Source organism: Pongo abelii, chromosome 5, assembly GCF_028885655.2.
Source record: "Pongo abelii isolate AG06213 chromosome 5, NHGRI_mPonAbe1-v2.0_pri, whole genome shotgun sequence".
NCBI lineage: Eukaryota > Metazoa > Chordata > Mammalia > Primates > Hominidae > Pongo > Pongo abelii.
The window spans coordinates 16,185,453-16,198,549 of NC_071990.2; the positions used below are offsets into that span (position 1 = coordinate 16,185,453).

General features: G+C 45.6%; 1 protein-coding gene and 1 long non-coding RNA gene across 3 annotated transcripts in view; one reads left to right on the forward strand and one right to left on the reverse strand.

The window, feature by feature from the left end:
- GMPR (guanosine monophosphate reductase) overlaps positions 1-13,097 on the forward strand; it is a 56,742-nt gene that overhangs the window by 6,087 nt on the left and 37,558 nt on the right. The window contains 3 exon segments of the mRNA NM_001131713.1: positions 2,097-2,216; positions 5,500-5,583; positions 9,756-9,929. Coding sequence (NP_001125185.1) covers positions 2,097-2,216; positions 5,500-5,583; positions 9,756-9,929 — 378 coding nt within the window.
- Positions 56-12,988, reverse strand: LOC129059888 (uncharacterized). Of its 2 annotated transcripts, none has more exons than XR_010140582.1 (3): positions 12,864-12,988; positions 3,591-3,679; positions 56-597 (listed from the first exon to the last, which is right to left on the reverse strand). It is a non-coding gene; the product is annotated as an uncharacterized LOC129059888 (long non-coding RNA). The 2 variants fall into 2 exon arrangements; XR_010140581.1 differs by lacking the exon at positions 56-597 and adding an exon at positions 2,119-2,288.

Below are 13,097 nucleotides of genomic sequence, written 5' to 3' on the forward strand. Positions count from 1 at the left end.
AAAATATTTATCTCTGCTAGTGAACAACTGGCCTGGGTTATGTGTGTGTGTCTGAGTGGATAAAGTTGGGGAAGATCATTTTATTTCTCATTCTTAGAATTAACGATGGCAAAGAGCTAGCTCATAAAAAGGACTGGAAATGAAGGGAAGTGTTTACTGTTAAGGCTGCCCTTTTCCATGAAGAGCTCTGTGTTTTGTGTCCTGCTGATAGGTTTTGGAGTGCCAAGAAAAACCCATTGTGATCTCAGCCGGGTGCAGTGTAGCAGCTAGCCCCATGCCTGTTGGAGGATAGAAGAGTAATTTGAGACCAAGGAATTCTGATTGTTTCAAGCCTGCCAAGCCAAATGTTAGAGAGCCATTAGCCACACACAGGGCTGCTGTGGGTAGGTCCCTTCAGTTCTCTTTCAGAATGTCGCTATAACGTGCTCCACTGAAGTAGAACCCAGAGTCATCAAGAAGGAAGTGGAGAAAGGGACGCGCCACTGCGTAGGTTCGTGCACTTCCAGCATCTCATTTCTCCTCATTGATGGCTGTGTGAGGCCTGTGCAGTCATGTTTATGACATTATTCACCCAGGATGCCTTCTGGACACAGAACCCTGTGTTGAGAAGCAAGAGAAATGTAAAGGCTAAAGGGCCAGAGCCGTCCCATGGTGTTTTCTGACTTAATGCTGATCGCAAAGTGAAAGTTGCCTCAAGTGAAAAAAATGAGAGGAGTATCTAGGTAAACACTGGCAGAAAATGACTCTTGCTGGTGTAATTCATGAAGCCAGGGTTAATGTAGGTTTAAGTTACTGCAGAAGCATAAGATTCATACCTGTGCTCCTCTGGCCAGTTCCCCTTGGGGAAGCACCCACTTCTAATGTAGTTTGTGTCTATCGGAGTCCAGCCAGAGAAACAAACGACGCTGACTGTTTAAAACATGGAATTGAATGTAGGGCATCCTGACACAACTGAGGATATTAAGGCACCCCAGAGATCAGCAACAGCAAGAAACCACCCCTACCTTAGGGTGAGGGTTGGAGGGAGAAGACAGTGCTCTGGAGCCCAGGAAGGGACTGGGCTTGCTTAGGGAAAGCTGGAACAAGGAATACACAGGCCTCTCTGGTCAGAGGATCCAGGCCCGGAGGCGACACAGCTGCTCTGGAGAAGCTGCCTAAGGCAGAGGGGTTCTGGGAGAACTACCCTGACTTCCCCCCACCTCTGCCTGCCACTGTCCTCCAGTTTCCCACCCAGTGTCCTCCATTGGCCAATCCCAGCTAGAAATGAACTTGAGAAATGGAGCCAGTAGCAGGTAGCCTTCCTGAGATAAGAGGAGGCTGAGGATGGTGGGTGAGCAGACGGGCTGGCATCTGCCCTGGGTCAGAGAAGTAATTTGGACTCTTCTAGCTGTTGGTGAGTTCCTGGCTCTGTCTAGCACGTGGCTTCTGTCAGGCCCACCCTTGTGACTGTGTTGTTCTGGATTGCCGATAGCAAGGTTAGTCCTACATGCCCCGATCTTGAAGTTACAGGAGAATTGGAGCCCCCCCACCTCCCCACCCAGCTGCTTGCAAGTCAAAGGAACAAGTGTTGGTATGTGGGAACATATGGTTGCAATGTACTTTCCACCAGCTTTTTGAAAGATCCTCATAATTAAAGCAGCCGTGGAGGGTAAAAGGTGGGATTAATGGTGTGGCGCTCACTGCAGGGTGAATTTGGAGTGTGGCTCTAGGTGAAAGGTAAGAAGTGAAGGGATTGTTCCAGGAGGAGGGCCATGGTTGGCAAGGAAGAGTGGAGCAGATGCTCCCAGGAGGGGAATGGTTTCTATAGGGCTTGGAGATGGGGCAAAGATAACATGTATGTGGGTCTTCAGGGAAGCCGACAGAAGGCGGCAGTGGGGTTGGAGAGGCTGGGAAAGGAGGAGAGAGCTTCTGATTCCGAGTTACCTGGTTTCTTTGGGGGCTCTGGTGTCTTTGGAATACCTGTCTTTGACCCCTAAGGGAATCCAGGGACCTTTATGTTGTTCCTACTCGCTCCAAACTCCAGAAATTCTGCACATTTCACATAAGAGCAAAGCACTCATTTCTTTCCCTTTTTTTTTTTTTTTTTTGGCCAACAGGTGGATCTTGAACGCACCTTCACGTTTCGAAATTCAAAGCAGACCTACTCAGGGATTCCCATCATCGTGGCCAACATGGACACTGTGGGCACGTTTGAGATGGCAGCCGTGATGTCACAGGTGAGGCGGTAGGCTTTTGCTTTTTCCCTTTGCTGCTCACACTGTGGACAGGTTATCAGGAGCTGACCCTGGCTTTATTCAGACACAAGGAAGAGTAGAAATGTGAGATGCTTTGGGTCAAAGTGGACGGTGTCTGGACTTTGGGTTCAATGAGATGATCTAGATCTGCATCCATTGCTTCTGTGAAAATGACTGTGATGGTTTTGGAAATTAGAGATAGAAAAAGAAGCTAGACAACATGAAGAGTGCCATATTGTAGAAAAGTGACAACCCCTTTAAAATTAAGACAGAGCTGCTTTGTATGCAGTCTGTGCTGCAGCATTTACTGTATAATTATGTCGAATACATGTATCGAGCGCTTATGTGTGAAACACTTCAGATAATGTATTTCTTTTTTTTTAAGACAGAGTCTCACTGTGTCGCCCAGGCTGGAGTGCAGTGACGTGATCTTGGCTCACTGCAACATCCACCTCCCTGGTTCAAACAATTCTCTTGCCTCAGCCTCCCAAGTAGCTAGGATTACAGGCACATGCCACCATGCCCAGCTAATTTTTGTATTTTTAGTAGAGATGGGGTTTCACCGTGTTGGCCAAGCTGGCCTTGAACTCCTGACCTCAGGTGATCCGCCTGCCTTGGCCTACCCAAGTGCTGGGATTACAGGCATGAGTTACCATGCCTGGCCTGTATCTCTTGATTCTTGACACAACTTAACAAGATAGGTTCCTTTTACAGATGAGGAAACTGAGGCAGAGAGGGGAGGGGTAGGTCACTTGCCCTAGGCCCTCAGGCAGATGTATACAGAGAGAGAATCAGGATTCCAACCCAAACTGACTCTAGAATCTAAGGAATTTACCCCTGAACTTAAATGGATGATCACATTACAAGCTCAAAGTCTCTTTTAGCCAACTACACCAGCCTAATTTTCTATAAAGAGGGTAGCTAATATCCTTGCTTTGGCTGGGCATAGTGGCTCACACCTGTAATCCCAGGATTTGGGGAGATGGAGGCAGGCGGATTGCTTGAGCTCAGGAGTTCAAGACCAGACTAGGCAACATGGCGAAGCCTCATTTCTACAAAAAAATATGAAAATTGGCCAGGTGTGGTGGTGTGAGCCTGTAGTCCCAGCTACTCGGGAAGCTGAGGTGGGAAGATCACTTGAGCTGGGAGGCGGAGGTTGCAGTGAGCCAAGATTGCGCCACTGCACTCCAGCCTGGGTGACAGAGCAAGAAGACCCTGTCTCAAAAACAACAACAAAAAAAATTCATTATATGGATCAATCTGAGAAGTACTGTTTGTTAAAATAAAATTAAAAAAAATTAAAAATGGTGTCCTGGCTTTGGGAAAAATAAAGGAAAACCCGTTTGTGGGCAGGACCTTTATGGGTGAGGTGCAGAGTGTCTTCTGCATCCTAGATGTGGACTGTCTGCTGCGCTCAGGGGTTCTGTCTTTCCTGTGGATAATGCCTGCCAAGTGAAAAGATAAATCCAATTAGTTGAGAGAGCTTCTCACTGTGGGCAGCAAGTCTAACCACAGGAGACACTGAGATTCATTATTAGCCAGTGATTCGACGGAAAAGTTTCTCAAATAAATTATGAGCTCCCAAAATGGAGTAGGGGTGGTCTGTCAGATTCCATGATCACTTGTATTGTCTGTCAGACCTCAGCCCCTACTGAGCGTTGGGCCAGAGGCTAATAAATTAATTGCTAAGGAACTGGTATTTTTTTCTCCTCAGCCTTTCCCTGCTCTGCTCTGTCATCAGCCATTGCTGCTAATGAATTATGTGTTAGTATAAAAGTGAGGGGAACCAGGGAGCAATCAAGTCTGATTAATTCACGTAATAGATTATAGTCCGGGAAAAACCTAGAACTTGCTGTGCTCTTCCCATTTTCCTTGGAAGTCTCCCTGCTAACAGAATAGCATAGACTAGTGTAGCTAACCATGGGTGGCTACTGTGAATTTCCCGTTTCTAGGATCCATAGAACTAGCGCAAGTTACTAAAGTCATAGAAGTTTAGAATGAGAAGTTGTAGATGGGGACATAGGTAGCCCCAGAGAAGTTAGGTGGGAGGCTTCTGTTAAAGGGCAAGGTGTCCAATCTCCGTAGTCAGATCCAAGTTTGACTCTGGCCTTCGCCTCTTCCTCGCCATGCAGTTGTTACATTTTGTAGTTTTTTGGTTTTTTTTTTTTGAGATGGAGTTTCACTCTTGTTGCCCAGGCTGGAGTGCAATGGCGCCATCTTGGCTCACCACAACCTCCATCTCCCAGGTTCAACTGATTCTCCTGCCTCAGCCTCCTGAGTAGCTGGGATTACAGGTGCTCCACCATGCCCGGCTAATTTTTTGTATTAAGTAGAGATGGGGTTTCACCATGTTAGTCAGGCTGGTTTTGAACTCCTGACCTCCGGTGATCAACCCACCTCAGCCTCCCCAATTGCTGGGATTGCAGGAATGTGCCACCACGCTCAGCAAATTTTATAAGTTTGATTTGTTTTTTGTTTTTTAAATAGACATGGGGTCTTGCCATGTTGCTAGGCTGGTCTCGAACTCCTGGGCTTAAGTGATCCTCCTGCCTCGGCCTCCTAAAGTGCTGGGTTTACAGGCGTAAGCCACCATACCTGGGCTATTTAAACTTCTTAAGCTCCATTTATGCCCACGAAGCTAATAATGCTGTTCAAAGTTGTTCCAAAAATTAAACGAAAAGACTGACACAAAGCAGGTCATAAATACTGGGGCAGTAGTCATAGATTTAGGGTTATACTTTATGTAAAATTCCCACCGTCAAGATTTAATGGATTTACCTTTTAGCAAGAAGTGTTCCGATTGTGAACACAAGAGAAAGCTTTCAGGGATAAGGCGGGGTTCTTCAGGGCAGGCTAAGCAGAAGTTTGTGTTAGGATGGTCTTTCTCCTGGGCAGGGGACCTGCTGCCTGGTTTTCTCTTTGGACTGTCTGTGCTGCTTTTGGCCTAATACAGGTGTGGGTGGGAGCCTGGGTGGGCTGGGCAGGGCTCTGAGAATTCTTTTATCCCTCTCCTGCCTCCTGGCAGAGCCTTCCTAGTCCTGAATGCGGTATTGTCTAACCAGATTAGAATGGGAAACAGGGTTTTATGATTTCAATGGTTGTACCTTTGTTTGGTTTTGGCTGCTAGGAGCATATTCAAAGCAAATTAAGCATGGATGGCAGGAACACTGATGCCTTTGTCTTGTTGGATCACCACCTCCAGATGGAGGAGGGAGGGGGGCTCTCACTTGGCTTCCCATCCTAATGGTGCTGTTTTGTTTCCTAGCACTCCATGTTTACAGCAATTCATAAACATTACTCCCTGGATGACTGGAAGCTCTTTGCCACAAATCACCCAGAATGCCTGCAGGTACGACTACAGCCTGGTTATCAATTACCAGTGTTGCAGGGGGGAACAAAATCTTCAGAGCTGTCAAGAGGATTTCCGTCAGTAGCAGAGAGACATTGAGAGTTCGGTGTTTCTCTAGCCCTGTGCCATTGCCAGGGATTTGCTGAGAAAACTTGTTTCCATATTGTATTATTAAAATACTAGGATTTATCTGTAAGAAATGTCTGTTTTCCCTTGAAAGATGAAGCGTTATATCCCAAGAGCTTGGGGAAGACCTGTGTTTCCTGCCAGGTAATTCAAAGTAGATCCAGTCTTTTGGCTGTAGAAAAAACTTCTGAGTATAACAAGGTGCTTTAGAGTTGAGTAAACATTATTCCCACCAGGATGGCTGTCATCAAAAATACAGATAATAGCCAGGCACCGTGGGTCATGCCTGTAATCCCAGCACTTTGGGAGGCTGAGGTGGGAGGATTGCTTGAACCCAGGAGTTCAAGGCCAGCCTGGTCAACATAGTGAGGGGTCTCTTTCAAAAAAAAAAAAAGACAATAAATGTTGTTGAGGATGTGGAGGAACTGGAACCCTTATTCACTGCTGGGAATGGAAAATGGTGCAGCTGCTTTGGAAAACAGTTGTCAGTTCCTGGAACGTTAACCATAAGAGTTGCCATGTGACCCAGCAATTCCATTTCTAGGTATAGACTCAACAGAAATTAACACATTTCCACAGAAAAACTTGTACATGAATGTTCATAGCAGTGTTATTCATAATAGCCCAAAAGTAGACACAACCCAAATGTCTATCAGTGGGTGAAAGGACATACAAAATAAGATATATCCATACAGTGGAATATAGTTCAACCGTAAGAAGGAGTCAAGGTCTGATACAGGCTACAGCAGGGACGAACCTTGAGGACATTTCACTAAGTGAAAAGGCCAGACGCAGCCTGGCGCGGTGGCTCACGCCTGTAATCCCAGAACTTTGGGAGGCTGAGTCGGGTGGATCACCTGAGGTCAGGAGTTCGAGTCCAACCTGCCCAACATGGAGAAAACCTGTCTTTACTAGAAATACAAAATTAGCCAGGCGTGGTGGCGCATGCCTGTAATCTCAGCTACTCAGGAAGCTGAGGCAGGAACATTGCTTTAACCCCGGAGGCGGAGGTTGCGGTTACCCACGATTGTGCCATTGCACTCCAGCCTGGGCAATGAGAGCGAAACTCTGTCTCAGAAAAGAAAAGGCCACACACACAAAGGCCAGAGCATCTATGATCCTATTTCTAGGAAATGTCCAGAATAGGCAAATCTAAGTCATAAAATAGATTAGTGGCCTGAGGGGCTGAGGAAGTGTGGGAGGGAGTGTGGTTAAGGGGTATGAGACTTTCTTTGGGAGGGTTATGAGAATGTTCTAAAATCGATCATGATGGTTACAGAGCTCTAAATATACTAAAAATCATTGAATTGTGCATGTTGAATGGGTGAATTGTATGGTATGTCATTATATTTCAAAAAGCTGTTAAAAAAAAAAAACAACAGAAAGCCTTGCTGCAACATGCCTGCACTTGCTCCTGCCACATTCAGGTGGTTCTGAGCTGAAGCCACAGACAGGTCTCCCTGGGTTAGAGGTGCTCCCTCCTGGTCAGATCATTTATGATTGGAAAATGACTTCAGATTATACCGTTTTCAAGGTCTCACTGGCTTTTTGTGGTTGTTGTTACTGTGCTTTAATTTATCTCCAAAAAGTGGTTTTGGAGATAAAATAATTCTGACTCAATAGTAAGTCCTTCATTTTTGCCATATTGTGTTCAAGTGCTTGTTTTCACTTTCTTCTGTTTTTCCGTATAGTTTGGGAATAACGATTTTCTTTTTTTCTTTTTCTCAGACCTCCCTCCAACTTCTTTTTTTGTTTGTTTGTTTGAGGCAGAGTTTTGCTCTTATCACCGAGACTGGAGTGCAATGGCGTGATCTCTTCTCACTGCAGCCTCCACCTCCCGGGTTCAATTGATTTTCCTGCCTCAGCCTCCTGAGTAGCTGGGATTACAGGTGGGCAACACCTAGCCCGGCTAAATTTTTGTATTTTTAGTAGAGACAAGATTTCACCATGCTGGCCTCAAATGATCCACCCACCTCAGCCTCCTAAAGTGCTGGGATTATAGGCATGAGCCACCACACCGGCCTCCCCCCACCTTCTTTAAGGGAGTTTTTGGCAATGTGTTGTTAACTGGAACTGTGGCTTTCATTACCAAGTGTGATACATCAACTTACTACACAGCCTGCCACCAAATAAAAGGCAAATTCAAAAGGGATAATGTTAAAAACTTAGTAGCAGTAAGAGAAGGCAACCAATCTCAAGTTCCATATAGTATACTTAAACAGAAATGAAGTAAGATAAAAAAAGCAGAGCTCTAGTGGGAGGGAGAGTGGGCTTGTGTGGATTGGGCTGGCACAGGGCAGAGCTGTGAACCACAAGGCCCAGGCGTGAATGCACAGAGAAGGCTGGAGTAAATATGTGTCATGTTAACCATCAGTTCACACTCAGTCTCGGCGCTGCAGCTACATTGTTATGATTTGGGGGAATAAAATAAAGGATATTAAGATAGGTCACTCATATGTGGCCCAGGGTTTAGAGATAAGAGTTAAAATATAAACAATCCATGTCTTAGTTTCACTAAGGCATAAATTAGTGAAATCAAGTCCTTGCCCAAGGGGCAGATGTTCAGAGAAGGGAGAGGTGTGAGGTTCGAGGGCACTGGTGGAAGTTAAGGGACAAGGGTGTTACAGGGGAGGATGTGGTGGCTTCAGATATAAACATGTACAAGTGTAGTTGCGAAAGATCACGTCAGGCTTGTTTGTTTTCACACCTTGGGAAATTTTATCCCTTTAATAGGAAAACAGATTTGCAGTTCTGTGTATAGGCTGAGATTTGCATGCTATATTAGGCTGTTCTTGCATTACTTTAGAGAAATACCTGAAACTGGGTAATTTATAAAGAAAAGAGGTCTAATTGGCCAATGGTTCTGCAGGCTGTACAGGAAGCATAGTGCCACTCATCTGCTTTTGGGAAGGCCTCGGGAAGCTTCCAATCATGGTGGAAGGCGAAGTGGGAGAGAGAAAGAGAGGGTGAGAGGTCACACACTTTTAATGACCAGATCTCCTGTGAACTCAGACCGAGAGATCACCAAGGGGATGGCCCAAGCCATTCATAAGGGATCCACACCCCCATGACCCAGACACCTCTCACCAGGCCCCACCTCCAGCATTGGGGATCATATTTCAACATGAGATTTGGGTGAGGACAATATCCAAACTATGTCACATGCTGCACTATTATTGTATTGGGAGTGAAAATAAAAATAGGTAAGAGTTTCTCAGAGGCATTTCAGATGTCTTCCCCTCTCTTGCTCCCCAAGCAAGGCGCTCAGGGTGGAGGCCACGGCTTTCATATGGGAAGCCCGAGTTGATTGACCGTTTCTCCTTCTTCCTGGAAACTTCCTAGTTCTTGCTCATTGTCCTCCCTTGAGTTTCCCTGATATGACACAATCATGCCGGTAGTTATTATTTTTTTTTTTAGCGGGGTGGGGAGTTGGCGGATGGAATCTCGCTCTGTTGCCCAGATTGGAGTGCAATGGTGCGATCTCGGCACACTGCAACCTCCGCCCCCTGGGTTCAAGCTATTCTCCTGCCTCAGCCTCCCGAGGAGCTGGGATTACAGGCACCTGCCACCATGCCTGGCTAATTTTTATATTTTTAGTAGAGACAGAGTTTCACCATGTTGGCCAGGCTTGTCTCGAACTCCTGACCTCAGGTGATCCACCTGCCTCGGCCTCTCAAAGTGCTGGGATTACAGGCATGAGCCACCACACTTGGCTAATTTTTGTATTCTTAGTAGAGACGGGGTTCCACCATTTTGGCCAGGCTGGTCTCGAACTCCTGACCTCAGGTGATCTGCCCGCCTTGGCCTCCCAAAGTGCTAGGATTACAGCATGAGCCACCGTGCCTGGCCAAAGTTTAGATAATTTAATGAATGAATCCCCTTTACCTCTGCTGTTGCATGTGTCTTGAGCAGGTGCACTGTGCATTTGATTAGGGTAGACTGAAAAGGGTTGTTGTACTGTCCCAGAATAGGCGCATAAATGGGGGCAGGGTCTGATGTCTGAATGCTACTGTTTATTCCTGTTTTCTTGGTTTATTTTGGTGCAGCATGTAGCCGTGAGTTCAGGCAGTGGGCAGAATGATCTGGAAAAGATGACCAGCATCCTGGAAGCTGTGCCACAGGTTAAGTTTATTTGCCTGGCTGTGGCCAATGGATATTCAGAACATTTTGTGGAATTCGTGAAACTCGTCCGTGCCAAATTTCCTGAACACACTATTATGGTAAGTACAGTAGAACATTACGGTAGAACATTCTCAAGATGGGGAAGCCACGCGGGAGTTGTTCAATGTGGCGGGGGAGCTGTATTCCCTTCAGAGCTTTTGGTGCCTCTTTAGTCAAAGATTAATTGAGGATCATTTGGGAAAGGATAGGTAGCCGCTGCAGAAGATCTGAAAACTAGCTTTCCTCTATAAAAAATAAAATCCCCATCAACTTCATAGGATGTTGGCTCCAATTTTTCCTAAGTATCATCACATGTTTCTTACTATCTGATACTTTTTTTTTTTTTGAGAAGGAGTCTCACTCTGTCACCCAGGCTGGAGTGCAGTGGGGCGATCTCAGCTCACTGCAACCTATGCCTTCCAGGTTCAAAAGATTCTTGTACCTCAGCCTCACAAGTAGCTGGGATTACAGGCGCCCATCACCATGCCTGGCTAATTTTTTGTATTTTTAGTCGAGACGGGGTTGCACCACGTTGGCCAGGCTGGTCTCGAACTCCTGACCTCAGGTGATCCACCCACCTTGATCTCCCAAAGTGCTGAGATTACAGGTGTGAGCCACCACACTCAGCCCCATATGATACCTTTAAAAGGGGTTTGTATTACTTCTTAACCGAGAGTGTATTTTAAGATTGAAAACGTGACTGGGTTTGAGTGGCACATATGTAGGTCCTCCATGTCCCACCCCTACTGCCAGCAGGAAACTCCGCTGTAGGAGTTGGGAGTCCACATTATGAACATTTCACGACAGTCTACTATCAATGGTGAATCGGTCAGTGGTGTGTTTTATCTAGGAGCTTTGTTTCTTGACTTTTCCTGTATTTTCCTAATTATCTGCACCTTACCTAGTTAGAATGTAGATTTGTGACTTTTGGGAAAGATGGATTGGCAGAAAAAGGGACTTAGCAGCTCAAGAGTACAACTTGGGCTTTTGCAAAAACTGTATTGTAATTATGCAAGTCTTTGCTAATTCTAATGATGATGGCACATACTGATTGACCACTAGATAATTTACCTAACCTTTCCTTTTTTGAATTTTGAACTTTATTTCTTCTCATATATGTCATCATTGTAAGAAAGTTGGGAGGAAGGAATTGTTATGGAGTAAAGTCTTCTGTTAAAGGACTTTCAAGGATTGTTAAGTATTTTTATGTTTTTCAAACACATAGGAAGAAAGGATCAATAATTGTTCCAGCTGGGCGCAGTGGCGCACGACTGTAATCCCAGCACTTTGGGAGGCCGAGGCGGGTGGATCACCTGAGGTCAGGAATTTGAGACCAGCCTGGCCAACATGGCGAAACCGTGTCTCTACTAAAAATACAAAAATTAGCCGGCCGTGATGGCGGACATCTGTAATCCCAGCTACTTAGGAGGCTGAGGCAGGAGAATCTCTTGAACCCAGGAGGTGAAGGTTGCGGTGAGCCGAGATCACGCCACTGCACTCCAGCAGCCTGGGCAACAAAGGGAGACTCCGTCTCAAAAAAAAAAAAAAAAAAAAAAAAAAAAAAAAAAAGAACTGGCCGGGCGCAGTGGCTCACACCTGTAATCCCAGCACTTTGGGAGGCCGTGGTGGGTGGATCATGAGGTCAAGAGTTCAAGACCAGCCTGGCCAAGATGGTGAAACCCTGTCTCTACTAAAAAAAAAAAATACAAAAATTAGCCAGGCGTGGTGGCAGGCGACTGTAATCCCGGCTACTTGGGAGGCTGAGGCAGAGAATTGCTTGAACCCGGGAGGCAAAGGTGGCAGTGAGCCGAGATCTCGCCATTGCACTCTAGCCTGGGAGACAGAGTGAGACTCTGTCTCAAAAAAAAAAAAAAAAAGAATTGTTCCAAGGTCAACCAGCTGTACCAGTGTTAGAAGTGGGTTGGGAAATAGAAAAATTCACTTTGTTCTCTGTAATAGAACAGCCAGTTCATTGTTTTTGATAATGATGTTTGTTGAATACTGTTAAATAATAAGAAATGTATATGTGTGTATTGGTCTCAGCCCTTGGTTCTTGAGACAGAACTCCTAAAACCCTTGTAGATAAGGGTGTTAAGAGAATCTTTTGTTCTAATATTTGGTCATTGATCCTGATTGCTGACACAGAGCTTCTAGAACCTTTGTAATTTCCAGAGTGATGACAGCACCTGGCACAGAGCTTCTGAATCCCTTGGGATTTCCTGGGTGGTAGGAGTAGCTTTTGTTCTAATATTTAATCTTTGACCCTGATTCCTGACACATGGCTCCTAAATCCCTTGGGATTTACTGGGTGATAGCAGCCCAGCTGCTCTTGTCCTAACAAGGTGACTCTTAATGGGCTCCTTTGTGGGGGTTGGTCACCAGATAAAACAAGCCATGATTAGAAGCTTGGAGCTTCTGGCCCCATCCTCCATTTTCCAGAGAGGGGAGAGGGCTGGAATAGAGTTAATAATCCATTATGCCTCCTTGATGAGGCCTTCACAGAAACCCCCAAAGTATGGGGCTTTGAAAGCTTCCTGGCTGGTAACACTCTACATGCCTGGAGGGTGGCAGACTCCAGCTCTGTGGGGACAGTAGCTCCTGCACTCTGGACTCTTCCAGACCTCACCCTATGTCTCGCTTCATCAGGCTGTTCATCTGTATCCTTCATCATAGCCTTTATTAATATGATAAACTGGTAAACATTCCATAAGTGGTAATCCTTTATGTCTTTTGATCTTCTTTTTCTTGATGGTATATTTGAGATTCACCACGTTGCTTTATGTCAGCTGTATGTATATATTCCTTGGTTCCTGGAGCTAATCTTTAATGTCATTTCCTAGATACCTCAGTTGCTCTTTTTCCTTCTCTTTACTTTCTAGCTGGTTGTATCGCTGTTAAACTTACTCCTTAATGCTCTTTGTCTGAGTCTGTTTGGTCTGCTGTCATAAAATATCATAAACTGACTGGTGTATAAACAACAGAAAATTGCTCACAGTTCTGGAGGCTGGAATTCCAAAATCAAGGTGTTGGCTGATTTAGTGTCTAGTTTCACCATTCCTCATAGGTGGTGCCTTCTTGCTGCATCTTCATACGGTGGAAGAGGCATACAGGCTCCTTGGAACCTCTCTTGTGAGGGCACTAATCCCATTCATAAAGGCTTTACCCTTATGACCTAATCACCTCCCAAAGGCCCTGCCTCCTAATGCCATTGGATTGAAGATTCAGTT